Below are 14,425 nucleotides of genomic sequence, written 5' to 3'. Positions count from 1 at the left end.
TGTACATGTTCACGTAACTCCTTCAACTCATTTACATAAATATATGTGACTGGACACGACGAATCAGCCGTAAACTCGGCCCCCGGTCGAAAATATACATCATAAGCTTTAAAATAGTATATCATTTGACTTCAAACGATATCAAGAAGCGGGGTTATGGTTTGTTGAACTCTGGTCCTTCAACAAAATGGTACCCTTTTTTCGTTTTTACATGTGTCTCTTTTTCCATATTGCTGGTAATAAAGTCATAATTGGCGGTCATTTCAAATCCTCCCCAAGTCAACAGAATGTCCTCTCATTGTTTATTGTTTATACATACCTAGACAAACTACAATGCAATTGTAACCCACCACTTGAACAGGATTTAGCCAAAGAATACAAAGACTAGAGCTATTTAATGATTCTATATGTAGAAGATTATTATCTTCTACAGCAATAGGATTATTAGACTATGCCATATTCGAATTTTATTAAAAATATATGTTATTATTAGTCATGATGAACCCATTTCGTTGAACTCAAAATTATACTGATGTTTATTAAAATTAAAGTATTCAATAGTAAAATGGTCATAAAGAATTAAGAATATCAGATGATTAGTGACAATAAAAGTAATTGAATGCAACATTATCTTGCATAATTATAATGGCTCATTTTAATACTGAACAATTCTGATTTTGGAATCTACCAGTTTATTGATAGCGAACCACGAAAATCCGACTATGGAATAGTTTGAATTTTAAGCAGAACTTTGCCCGGGACTTTGCTCTCTAAAAACACACTGTCAAGCATACTTGTTTATCAGTCCATTAACCACAAGTACTAAGCATGGTATAGTACAAGACGCGCTAGATGTTTGATGAGAGATTAACTTTCGCGTCAACACAAAAGCGCCGCAAATACCACAGATAGTTGTGTACGGTGTAGTTAATGGTAATGGCGCGGGCCCGGAAGATTTAAACCATAGCGAGATATGGGCGACCAATCACAAGGCAGATCCATTTAAAGATGCATTACATCATGGCCAATTTTAGTTAGGCCAGAAATTGGCCTAACTCTCCATAGAGTCCCGTGTTAAAAATCTTAACCGCAAGGCAAAGTCAGTAGTCCACTTGGGAAGCTAACAAACAGAGGGAGTGCGGTGACTGAAAAGATCAGATACAGATGTAAAAATCTATCAGTTGCACACAAATCAATATAAATCAGAGTTTTATGCTTAAATGTAATAGCCAGAGTATGCAAAATGGGCAAGTGGACTACGGAGAAGTCTATAGGATTATTGATTGGGTTAAACGCTATCAAATGAGAAACATGTCGCGCCTAATTGAGACACCTATGAATACGACTTTCACACATATTTTGCACTGTATCTCAGCATACAATTTGCCGAGTTTACGGCTCATTCGTAGTGTCCACTCATATTCCATTATCGTATTCTGATTATTTGAACTTCTAATTAGCATACTTTTGGATATCTCCATATTTCGTATTAACTAATTAATTATTTATACCGCTACGTTGTTTACATAGTGACGTCATTAGAGCTGGTCACTTCGTCAAACATCCGACGAACGAAAATTTGAAATTTTATATCCATTACTGTTATATCTTGAAATTTCATATAGCGGAAGTGTTAGGTTTTTATGTTATAATCAGACATTTTGGTTTTATGCAAATTAAGGCCCTCCTCTTACGGGGATTTTTAGGACTTTAAGCATGTTCCGTATGGTGTTCTTAGGACCTCATAGAAATGCTTTGTAGTTAAAAAAATCTTGCAATTAGTCCAGAGTCCAGAGAAAAAAATAGTTTGATTGCCTTGAGTATCGTGACCATGTACTAAGTAAATGAGTTACGACTCATCACAACTGGAACCGACCCATAATCACGCAAGCCAATTACCTGTTCTACAGCTTTGACTGTTCTTGTAACTCTCTGACAAGAACATGAGAATTATCTCTGACTTCTCTACAGCTTCTGCCATCGAGATTAGCATATCATCTCCTGGTAGTAAAATATTCAAATACACGCACAAAATGTACTATGTTACTAAATGATTATGTGTAAATTGGTCAAATGTTGAGCTATAGCAACCATTTAATATTTTTTTCATTTTCCTGCAGTAAAATTCGGACAATTTAGAATTGATTTTCCTTAAATCTAACTTCTTGATAAATAGTGCATTATTTTACTTCATTATTATTCTTCCTTCAGAAATGGTGGCTCTGAAAAGAGTCGTTTATTACAAGAGCCCTTCAAAAGGATTGCCTGCAGTCCACTGAATGGTTGATAGCTCTGAATGCTGCTGACCTGCCTATAATTTATTTTTTTCATTGTATCAATACCAATTAATAAAAGTAAAACATCTTACGCATATGAGTGACATCCATCCATACTCTGTAGCCGTTGTTGACCAAGTCATCTCTGATCTCTGAAGCAATGTGTTTGAAATCCCACTGGTAACTGATCATAACTTTGACGGTGTTTGCTGCAGCTCTCTTTGGTTCCTTCATGGATTCTTCGTATGATGGCGAAGCGTCTAGAGGAGTGCTTTCTCTTGTAGGCAAGTCTTCATGTCGGTTGTCGTTAATTTCCCAATAGGCAATGCCACTGATCTTTCGGAGATTTCTGTTAGTAGATTTCCTCAGTATATCCAACACTAACAAGTAAAACATATTTGATAATCAGTGTACTTTGGGTATATTTATACATGCGCTTTTATAAATACGCACGTGACCACCTCATCGCTGCCATAACAGCTTAGGCAGTAGGTCTCGAAGTGACTTCTACATAGCGGGTGGTCTTCCTATTGAATGCAAAGGCGGAACAACATGAGACTCCTGTGCAGCAAAATTGTCCATTTTGTTCAACTTACAACCCCAGGGGGCTAGCGGGTTTTTGGCTGAATAAAAATAATGACTCAATTATGCTGCAAATGTGTTAATTTTACATGATTTTGGAGAAAACTCAGAGGTCTAAGTTAAAAAAATACAATCCCTCTGGGAATGATACGGTTATAAGCATAAAATTGTCTACATTCTTTGCAAATATGAAAATTGCTTAAACATCTTACAAATAGATCATAATACTTACATGGAACTGCCTCTTGAAGTTGTGGTGATGTCCTGATCGACTTCACAAATGCCAGATTCCACACAGCTTCAGCAGCGACACACTGTTCCCCTTCATTAAAATCATCTTCTAACATACGTACTATGGCAGGAATACCACCTTGTTTCTCAATCTCAAGTTTGTTGCTGTCATTTATTGCTAGGTGATTCAAACAATCAAGAAGCTCACTTGCATCGCCAGTTATCCAGTTAAAAGCTGCATTATGACTGTCGGAATTGATTGCTTCCTGCAGCCACTGCACAAGAATAGCCACTCCCCCATCTGACGTTGCAAGGATACCACTTTCCGATTCATCGACGACATATGCCAAGATCATCAGAGAAAAAGTACTGATTAGCGCATTTTGTGACTTCAGGTATTTCTTACAGATGCCAACTGCCTGTGCATCACGATAAATTTTGCAGTTGCTATTGCAGTTCAACCGTATTGAGTTGTGAAGAATACCGAAGATAGATATTGTCAACAGTTTTATAATTCTAAATTCTTCGTTTTGTTCAAAGTATGTTTCAAGTTTCTGTAGGGCTGAGAATAGTAAGGGAATGCTTCCATACGTTCCTAACTTGGCACCAAGCTCAGGGGAGTTATCAGTTAAGGATATACAAGCACCCAACACAAGTTCCAAATTTGCAAATCCATCCTCTGCCCATTTCTCTCTCTCCAAGAAACCACTCAGTCCACCCAATATTCTACCAAACAGCTGACCAAAACTTTGAGTCACCAAATATGACACACCCTCGTATTTTAACCATTCAATTGCCTGCAGAGCTTTAGTTGCTTGCGGTGTAGAAAAATCACTACATGTTTTGAGATACTGAAGTGCCTCATCCAATACTGGTTTGACTTCCTCAAATGTTGCCATTTTTAGTGACAGTTGTCCTGGTATATCTGTAATTTAAACAGTGACCCACATGTTATTCAAGTAACATACTTTTTTTTGTTAAATGCTGTATGCAATCAATATCTTCAGCGGTGAACCTACAATAATACACGAGTCAATTTAAGTACCAAAATGGGCGCACCTAGACAAAAATGGAACACCAATGTTTTTGCTTGCTAGTGACTCTTAACACAATCCCGAACAACATATAAAAAAGGGCAAAAAAGAGCACAGGGACAATGTTAATTTGCATATTTCCAAAATGGCCACTAATACAGGCCTCAAATTTAAAAATTAGGGAATATGGATAAAAAAAATCATCTAATTGTATTTCTCTCATTATTAGGATTCAGAAAAAGTATAGTTTGACCTATCTTCCGCCCTAGTGTAACTATTTAACAAAATTAATAATGTTTTGGAAGTTAGAGGCAATATTTCGTGATGCACAGCCTCAAGTTCCCCCATCTTACTCCAAAACGTTGAGATTTTGATACCATCAGAAATCTGAGACTACATCATGTGCATACGCTTTATTGCAGATTTTGTCATCTGTCAAAGATATTGTTCAGATTGCATTTTGTGGCTGTCGACAGCCCCTTTACAACACAGTAGCCAATGGGGGCTGTAATACACGTAAGTATGCGCAACTCGCAAATTCTATGTCCGAATCAGCTTTTTTCATGAATATCTATTAAACTAGAACCTAAAAAGAGGACGTTAAAATCATCTCGTTATTAGATTTTGGGGTGCAGAATTAATCGGAGACACAAACATGAAAAATTATCATGCTAGAGTGGGCACACAGGAACCACAGTGTGTGTCCCCTCCAACCAGATGTTAGATGGGAGATATTGTCATTTTTACAGTTGACATACAGGAACCACAGTCACGTCACATGCTTGCTGGACAGAGTCAATATATCACAAACAGGCACTGGCACGTAACCAGGGGGGGGGGGGGGTGTGGGGCTGGGGGATCCCAAAAATGCCCCCAAAGTCCCTTTTTTTGACCCAAAAAGTCCCATATGCGAGCGTAGCAAGCGAATAAAATTGTTTTTTGTTTCTTCAAAATCCACCCCTAATCCAAAAAGGTCGAAATTTTGAAAAAAAAAAGGTCCACGTTTTCAAAATCAGCCCCCAAATAAATCCTGGTTACGGGCCTGATCACAAATAGTGCAAAAATACATTTTCAACAACGTCCGCACTTGGTGTTGTTTTCTTCTATGTAGAAACACCTTTTTTTAAATACATTTTTATAGACTTATCCTTCACTTTCAAGCTATTCGTAAGAAAATAAATATTTGTGCATTTTCTCTTGGATCACTGATAGTGCCTTTAAATCATTTTTCCCTTTTCCAAGGTTAACTTTCTTAATTGCAGTTTCATGACTTTAGTTTATGGCGTACTACATGCAAATACGTTAATGTTGCACAAGCAAGTTGGTTTCTGTTCATGTGTTCTCTCTTACTTTCTCTCATTTTATCTTTATCTTCATATCCCCTTCTAAAATACCATCTTGCAAATGTTTAAAATCAAAAACTTACCTCGGCTTATCAAAGTTCAATTGTATGGTTAGTTTGGCATATCCTGAAACTTAAAAGTACCCGTTTATGAGGAAGCTAATGTGGCACACACACTACCAGAGTCGTCTATGTAGGATATAGGTTTTGGTATCCAAGCTTTCATTACAATTCCCTTATATACCTAAAAGCTCATTGGGAAACCTAACCCGGAAATGCGCTTCCTGCAATATTTATAATAAATTAAACAAACCATGAACCATTGGCCTACAAGTATCAATAGTACATCATGTAGGCCATATGCTACGAATAACTACATGCATAACATTAAGGGCTCAAATAGCGACTTTTTCACGCATTTTTGTGGGACCTGAGAGAACATCAAGACTTTTTTTGAAATTAGCAATATAATACACATTTTATGGCAAATGATTCAAAATTGATATTTGTGAAATTTAACAGTCCTCGAAGTAAATTGTATAAATTGTATAAATCTAATGACATGTACTGTATGTAGCTGGGATGAAAAGCCGTCCATTATAATGGATTTTTTCCTTTCGTACTGAAGCTATAGATTTTCCCCCAAAGCACCAAAAAAGTAGGTCTTTTGGGGAAAAAAATGTATATCTTCAATGTGAAAGGTCAACATTTTTAATTGATGGTCGGCTTTTCATCCCAGCTACATACACTTTAAGTACATATCATTAGATTTATTAAGTTTACTTCGGGGACTGTTAAATCTGAAAAATATAAAAAATATCAAATAATTTGGCATGAAATGTGTATTATATCGCGAATTAAAAAAAAAAATTATTTGATATTATCAGGGCATTCTTCGTATTACAATGTAATTCGATATGTCTGATGTGCTCTCAGATCCCACAAAATACTGTGCAATTGTTGATTTCCGAATCCTTAAGGGGGTACTACACCTCAGACCAATTTTGTGCCTATTTTTGCATTTTTCTCAAAAATTATAGCGCATTGGTGACAGGTAAGATATGTATATTATAGGGGCAAGAACTACAACTACTGCACTGAAAATTCAGCAACTCAAAGCAAGTAGTTATTGATTTATTGATCAAATATTGGTTTTCCCTCATTTTTGACTGTAACTCCACAACTGCTGTCTGTGCTGAAATTAAATTTCCAGTGCAGTAGTTGTAGTCCTTGCCCCTATAATATACATATCTTACTTGTCACCAATGTGCTATAATTTGTGAGAAAAATGCAAAATTAGGCACAAAATTGGGCAGGGGTGTAGTTCCTCTTAAGGTAATATTCCGGTGAATGTTATCCTAAGGTTTCTTCTACTTCATCTTCCTCAACACAACAAGGCTACAATCTCAGAAAAAATTGTTCGAACACTTAAAGGCCTAATCTGACATTAGTGTTGATGAAGCACAATATGCTGCTGTTATCAGTGTTGATAACTACAAAACACAAAACGTTTTAAAGAAAACGTTTAAATGTCGGGTTATATAAAGGGTATATCATGTTTGGCACTCAAAAAACATTTGTGAAATCTAAACAGAATGTCATTTATGTATTGAAAGAAATGTTGCGCACAAATGTTTGCCAACATTCTTTACAATAACGTTTTTAAAACGTTTCCAAGACCTATATATAACCCGCCATTTAAAAGTTATTTTAAAAACGTTTAGAATAAACGTTTTAAGAACATTTTTGTGTGTGTTTGCTGGGTATTAGCGTTTTTCTGATATTAGCGTTGATGAAGTAGCTATATCTACTGCTGATACCAATGTCGATGAAGTAGCTATATCTACTGCTGATATCAGTGTTGATGAAGTAGCTATATAAATTGCCAATATTCGAATTGATGAACTCTCTACTTCTGATATATAAGTGTTGATGAAGCAGTCATATACTGCTGGTATCGATGTGTTGATGAAGTAGCTATTTCCGATGTCAGTGTTCATGAAAAATCTACCTACTGCTGTTATTAGTCTATATAAATGAAGCAGTTGTATACTGCTATATTATGAGAGTTGATGAAATAATTTCTGCTACATTTGTCAGATTTCACAAATGTTACCAGCAAACACAACACAGCTTTCTGGTGAAGAGTCTACCTTTGTTGCTTCTTTAAATAGATGAAACACCATTTTGGCATAAACTATCTCTCCAACACACATTTGTTGCAACATTGAAGTTTGCAGGCTGACTGTTGTAACTATATAATCTACTGCCCGGTGAATTGTTCTTCATGTCTTTTACACTATAATTTACTGCCCCAATATATATTGTTCTTCGGGTCAGGTTTTTAAAAACTATTTTCAACCCTTCCAAAATAGTATGTGAGATAATAATTTTGAAAATATATACAAAACCTATTATCAGCTCTCCCATTCAATCACATAGTATTCTTTGTAAACGCACCATTCACTTACTGCCTGAAAAAATGTGTGTAATGTTGCCCTCTATAATTGACCATGATACTGTATAACTGTGGAAACTCGGAAAATTCAGGAGGGCCTTAGAACTACATGTACTTATTTTTACACATCAACATAATTAATGGTAGTGGTACTGGTATTCCAGGGTATTCTAGAAGAAAACTCCACGTATAATCAAATAGGAACAAATCTTCATACACATAATAAAATTATGAATTATGGAAAATAAAATTATCTTGTCTTGTGTATGCTATGTGAATCCCAAATAAGGAATGACTAATCTAAGATAATGGTTACTTATCATGCTTATGGAGCAGCTCAGAAAATATCAAATACCTATATGCAAATTAGAATATAAGATTGAATATTGTTTCTCTTAATATCCTTGAAAATAGTAGTAAACTCCACACAATCTTAATATTCCCATTTGGCTTGACAAAACCAAGTGAATTTTACTCACTTCAATATTTCGTCCTTAAAGAGATATATTGTAATCTTACTATAAATAGGGGAATGTTGTATCTATATATCTGTCTATGTATCTATCTATCTATGTATGCACATAAAGGCTCCGTCAGTTTATATAACCCGACATTTAAATGTTATTAAAATGTTTTGAAAAAAACAACATTTTAAGAACATTTCTGTGTTTGCTGGGTTCAAATATTTTAACATAATTTTATTTAAGTATTGACACAATATTTGGCAAAAATGTTTGCAAAAATAGTTTACAATAACATTTTGTGAAAACATTTAAAAATATTGTTGTAGTGTGTTTCCATACAAAACGTTTTAAAACGTTATCATGACCTTTATAATACCCGACATTTTAATGTTATTAAAACGTTTTTACCTAAACCAAAAGCCAAAATATAACTTATTTAAAACGTTTTTAAAACGTTTTTGTGTTTACTGGGGACATACTGCACTGAAAATTCAGCAACTCAAGGCAAGTAGTTATTGATTTATTGATCAAATAGTGGTTTTCCTCTTTTGATTGTAACTCCACAACTGTTGTCTGTGCTGAAATAAAATTTCAGTGCAGTAGTTGTAGTCCTTGCCCCTATAATATACATATCTTACTTGTCATCAATGCGCTATAGTTTTTGAGAGAAATGGAAAAATTGGCACAAAATTGGGCAGGGTGTAGTACCCCTTAAGATATCAATATTTAATACTGCTTAAAAATATATACTAGTACTTGTCAGATACATCAACAGATACTAATTTGTGTCCTCGCATTTGATACCAAAATAAAGAATATTCTAAACTTTTTCCATGACCATGATGACTGTATTACATGAATGACACATTTCTGACAGTTTAAGATTTTTGTTTGTTTGTTTGTTTGTTTGTTTTTTAATATGGATTCAATTTAATTTGTGTAAATAAGGTGTTTTAATTTGTGGGCATATAAATTGATACTATAATATTCATGTTCTATGAAACTCAAAATCGCGATATAAATATTAAAATAATAAAATCCAGAGCGATGTAAAGGTTGTCCACTATTTTGTATACTATATTGAAATTGTGGCTTGTAAAATTAGAAAAGATACTACTACTACTACTACTACTACTACTACTACTACTACTACTACTACTACTACTACTACTACTACTACTACTACTACTACTACTACTACTACTACTACTACTACTACTACTACTACTACTACTACTACTACTACTACTACTACTACTACAACTAGTACAACTACTACTAAACTACTACTACTACTACTACTACTACTACTACTACTACTACTACTACTACTACTACTACTACTACTACTACTACTACTACTACTACTACTACTACTACTACTACTACTACTACTACTACTACTACTACTACTACTACTACTACTACTACTACTACTACTACTACTACTACTACAACAATAATAAATACTTCTATAATAAAACATTGCATGCCATACCCTGTAATTTACACACGATAACCGTAGTCATCTACCATGACGATGAACTTTAACATAGTAAAAGTCACCACTTTAACAAGCTTATTCAAATTCAGCAGACCATAGCAAACTTCTTCTTGTTTTTTTTATTGTGTTGTATGAATCTGTCTAAAAGGAAGTTACACATTTTAATAGTCGCCATATTCACGTTATACACAATATTATTCATTCAACTAGTTAAAATAGTAGTTCAATATTGTATCGTGCCTTTAAGGTAAGCGTTTTGTTTATACATATGTCTGTATTTTATCAGGAAGTTATTGTTCAGTAGTTAGTAGTCCAGCACTGATATCGTATTAAAATCATAATTTAAAAGAAGGAGATCATTAACATTGACTATTTGAGATAGTACGTATTTTTCGTCATACATTTCGACTGTTCAGTGCCAAAAATGGGTAAGCGCAATAGCTGCCATGTGTAGTTGCCGTGTGTTGATGAGTATAATATACTGTGCATAAATTGCGCAATGTTCACAGGGCAGCTATTGTCTTTACCGACTTCTGGCAATGAGCAGTCGATTTGCCCTTATAATACTGAGTATTTTTTGTAAAACACTTTACTATGAACTGGGATTTGGTACCAATAATGAATTTGGTTGATATGTTTTGCAAACATTCTGATATTTTGGCATAATGGTTATGTTTAGACATGTCCAAGTGTTGTGTATAATGTATAACTCTAGACTGGGGGTATACACGGCTCTTTTAGATATTTACTTTGCAATTTTATGTGATATACGCCAAGACCTTCAAAAACGTAAGAAATTCGGATCAAGTAAAATTATAGATGGCGTCCATGGGCGACAAATAGGAGTTTCCATTAAACACACTATAGGTGCATACAAATGACCTAATGATGAAAAAATGTTAATGGTTCGAATCAACAGAGTAGTGCCTATTTTGTCTCATTCGCATCTTTTCGATTCAATATGGCATCCAAAATGGCCGCCAGAATAACCTATTTCCATTAAACCACAACATGAAAATGATATAATGATAAAATATTTTCAATAGAATGAATGTTTCTAATCAAAAGAATTTAAAATCTTTCTTTCTTTTCCCAGAAAGATTAAAAGCATGATTTGAAGTAGCAAGATTTCAAATAAATTCACCACAAGGATGATATCGCACCGATTCAAGGAGTTTGCACTCATAAATGTTGTAGCACTACTAGTAGTAGGCAGCAGTTATGCACAACTTGAAAGAGTACCCACCAAAGTTCTTTACAATGCAGAAACACAAGTATCAGGTTAGTCAAGAGTTGATGCTTATCATTTCAGGTCCGTTACAGCCATTACATACCGGGTCCGACACGTATTACATACGCGTATTATACAAATGTGTAACTTTTGATTTCGTTACTTCGGTTTTAGATCATCGTTTCTTTAATTATCAACCAATATACAGCAAGCCAAACAATTCAGGTACCAGTTATGTTCACCCCCCCCCCACTGTATATCCTAAACAAAGACAGATAATTGGAACAAGTAGCCAATAGCTATATTTTGTCCCGGGCATTTTGTAGCTCGAATTTAAGACCTTATTAGTTGAAATCGTTCCAGAATTAAAGACACGACGATCCAGAAACCCAAACAAGATGCAAATTAAAAAGTTGTAGTTCGCTCCAACACATGCCCTATTGATTTGTATACAAAGTTTCTCGAACAAGAGAACTAGCGTCGTGCTTCCATTGATTAGCAGTTAAAACTGGTGTCATACTTTCAGTGATTAGAACACAAATGTGCAATTTTTTTCGTTACTTCGGTTTTAGATCATCGTTTCATTAATTATCAACCAATTTTAACAAAATGAGGTCTTAAATCAGAGCTGAAGTGTACAGCTTTTGGCTGCTTGTTTTAGTGTTGACATATGTGACGTGTCATGTCAAAAGCAGAAACTTTTGGGCAGGATCGTAAATGTAGAAATAGCCAAAAATCTGCCCGGGGTTGATTTTTTCACAATTTGGGTTTGTTGCGAATTTGTGATGTTATCAATGTTTAAAATATTGTCTGATAGTTTCAGAACCGGAATATAACAGGCATCTTGTATAGGTAATTCCTATTTCCAACATTGTCAATAATATTTTCAAAGGACGATATCTCAATTTCCAATTTTATAATACCTTAACTTACAATCTCAATATCTTTGCTTAGGAATGTCCGATTTCATTGGGGAAAACGTTGTTGTGGAGCAAAATATCTTCATATTTAAAATATGTAAAAACCTCAAAATTGATAACCTGCCCAAAAGTGTCTCCTTTGACATGACACGTCACATATTTGTCTGCGTTTAAGATATGCAGGGGTGAACATAATTGATACCATAATTCTTTTGCTTTCTGTATATACTTCGTCGTTCCACTCTTGTACTTATTGAAGATTATTGATAATTTTGTAACTGTTGTTAATATGATTAATAACATGAAAGACTTGATGACTGACATGGTTCGATATTCAAGGCTATGCAATTTTGTCCTCGCAGACTGAATGCCCCTTAAGACCTAAGCGTGAAACAAAAGTCACATTTTAAAACACTCTCATACCGGGTTTCATAAAATCCAACAAACTTACCTTTGAATGACATTGGAAAAAATAATTGACCATACACCTTGAAACGTCCTCTAGTAGAGCGTCGTCGTTGTCCTATCAGTTGCTGTCTTAAGCCGAAAACACCTTCTTCCATGGCTACAGGGCAATATGATTTTGCTGCAACTTTCAAATCGTGTGATACTTTCATTTAAATTTATGCTGCGACATCAACATTGGAACTATTGCAAATGAGGTGTCATAATGCGCGAAAATAACATATGGAAAGGTTTCTATACAAAAACGATTCTTTTATAAACCATCATGCGCACAGTTTCCACCTCGATACACCTGAGCACACATTTTCATCCAAGAGCTTTTACAAGCAGAGAACAACAAGCAGTGAATGTCTCCACCACAGTCTTTGATTACACTACACGGTTGAGTGCATTTTTGTCGAAACCTTTTAAAAGTGTTCCTTCATCGAATCAGAATTTTTTTTATATCAAACGAAAGCTATCACTTTTCCCTAAAAAACACCATAAGATCAACAGATAACGCAAAGTGTTCCTTACAATATTTTTTCAAATTATATGTCATTGAATGAAAAACCACACTTATATTGTCCATATACTAGAGTCACTAGAATGAGCAATGGTCAATTCCTTTTAAATAGCAAATCTTGTGCAAAAAGTTACTATTTTCGCCCATTTTGTCATGCGGTTGTAAATTCAATGAACTATGACTTTTAAAAAGAACGCTTACAAATTGATATGATTCTGCTTTGTTTGCACATCCCAAATTTGGCATACAATCATGAATGGTCATTCATTAAGGGGGGGGGGTAATTACTTTTTGGTATATGATACTGTATATTTAATTCTTTTGATCCCTCGATGAAATCCTCCTCTTTTCATTTCATTCCAGACATAGTAACTGCAGTAACAATAAACTCTGTCGATGTCGAGTATGCGCAGGTGTTTCATATAGATGAAACAAACAGCAAACTTCTTGTTGGTAAAAAGGGGAATGTCATGTCTTATGAGTTATCTACCCTCACATCACCGGTAAGAAGCTTTATTATTTATCAGCAGATTCTCTTCATTATTTAGGGGGGGCTGGCATTTTCTTCGGAAGGGGGGGGGGTCCCAAAAATACTGGGGGGCCATAGAATTTTCAGAACAAAAATAGGGGGGTTATAATTTTTTTAACACCCAAAATAGGGGGGTTATAGAATTATTAAGGGCTGGTGACTAAAAATTTTCTTTAACTTCGCAGTCGAAATGTGCGTACAATCTATGCACAATTTTTACACGCTCCGCGCGCCTTCTTTACACTTACAATAAAATTTTTACCGCGCTCCACACACTTTCTTCACTTTTAAGTTTTGACGCGCTCCGCGCCTTAGTTCCGGCAATGAATAATTTTTCTTGAGTCTGTGTAGTTGGAAGGGGGGGTCATAAAATTTTTCGACCCGCGATAGGGGGGTCGTGAAATTTTTTGCCCGCGATAGGGGGTCATAAAAAATTGACTCCGGTCACCGACATATTTGTGACCCCTTCCGAAGAAAATGCCAGCCCCCTTCGGTGTCTGCAGAAGCTACATCCTGTTTCGCTTACTGACTGCTTTGCAAAAACCTTTGTTGAACAAAAGAGGTCACGAAGTTGCTGTCGTATACTCGTACTGTCCATGGAATCAAATACATAAGATAAGAATGCCATAAGAGATATTTGCGCCTTTCAATTAGCGCTGATTATTATAGGCCGTCTACGCTTTGGGCATTCCTCCATGGAATCAAATTATTAAAAATATTAATGATAAGATTTCCACAAGAAATCATGTGCCTTTACAATAGCGCGGATGCCATTCCTGTCTCCGTCAGGTCGGGCATTTAACATGGAGTTAAATGTGTAAGATAAGAATTCCACAACAGTTATTCTGTGCCTGATAATGCCCATGTCTGCGTCAGGTTGGGCA

General features: G+C 35.2%; 2 protein-coding genes across 4 annotated transcripts in view; one reads left to right on the top strand and one right to left on the bottom strand.

Annotated features, from left to right (window-relative positions):
* Nucleotides 1–5,655, bottom strand: part of LOC140171427 (uncharacterized) — a 443,410-nt gene extending 437,755 nt beyond the window's left edge. The window contains exons 1-4 of one of the 2 annotated variants that reach the window (XM_072194686.1): nucleotides 5,550–5,655; nucleotides 3,091–4,014; nucleotides 2,369–2,656; nucleotides 1,900–2,001 (exon numbers count right to left, since the gene is read on the bottom strand). In XM_072194686.1, the coding sequence (XP_072050787.1) occupies nucleotides 1,900–2,001; nucleotides 2,369–2,656; nucleotides 3,091–3,988 (1,288 nt within the window). In that variant the 5' untranslated portion in view covers nucleotides 3,989–4,014; nucleotides 5,550–5,655. The remainder of the gene's footprint in view (nucleotides 1–1,899; nucleotides 2,002–2,368; nucleotides 2,657–3,090; nucleotides 4,015–5,549) is intronic. The other variant, XM_072194687.1, reaches the window with a different exon arrangement.
* A 4,356-nt stretch (nucleotides 5,656–10,011) lies between these two features.
* The window catches only part of LOC140171424 (semaphorin-2A-like), a 34,775-nt gene continuing 30,361 nt past the window's right edge, over nucleotides 10,012–14,425 (top strand). Inside the window, exons 1-3 of one of the 2 annotated variants that reach the window (XM_072194681.1) lie at nucleotides 10,012–10,138; nucleotides 10,988–11,172; nucleotides 13,376–13,515. In XM_072194681.1, coding sequence (XP_072050782.1) covers nucleotides 11,043–11,172; nucleotides 13,376–13,515 — 270 coding nt within the window. In that variant the 5' untranslated portion in view covers nucleotides 10,012–10,138; nucleotides 10,988–11,042. The remainder of the gene's footprint in view (nucleotides 10,139–10,987; nucleotides 11,173–13,375; nucleotides 13,516–14,425) is intronic. The other variant, XM_072194682.1, reaches the window with a different exon arrangement.

The sequence above is a fragment of the Amphiura filiformis genome, chromosome 15, assembly GCF_039555335.1.
Source record: "Amphiura filiformis chromosome 15, Afil_fr2py, whole genome shotgun sequence".
In the NCBI taxonomy this organism is placed as follows: domain Eukaryota; kingdom Metazoa; phylum Echinodermata; class Ophiuroidea; order Amphilepidida; family Amphiuridae; genus Amphiura; species Amphiura filiformis.
This window is presented reverse-complemented; position numbering and strand designations above follow the sequence as displayed.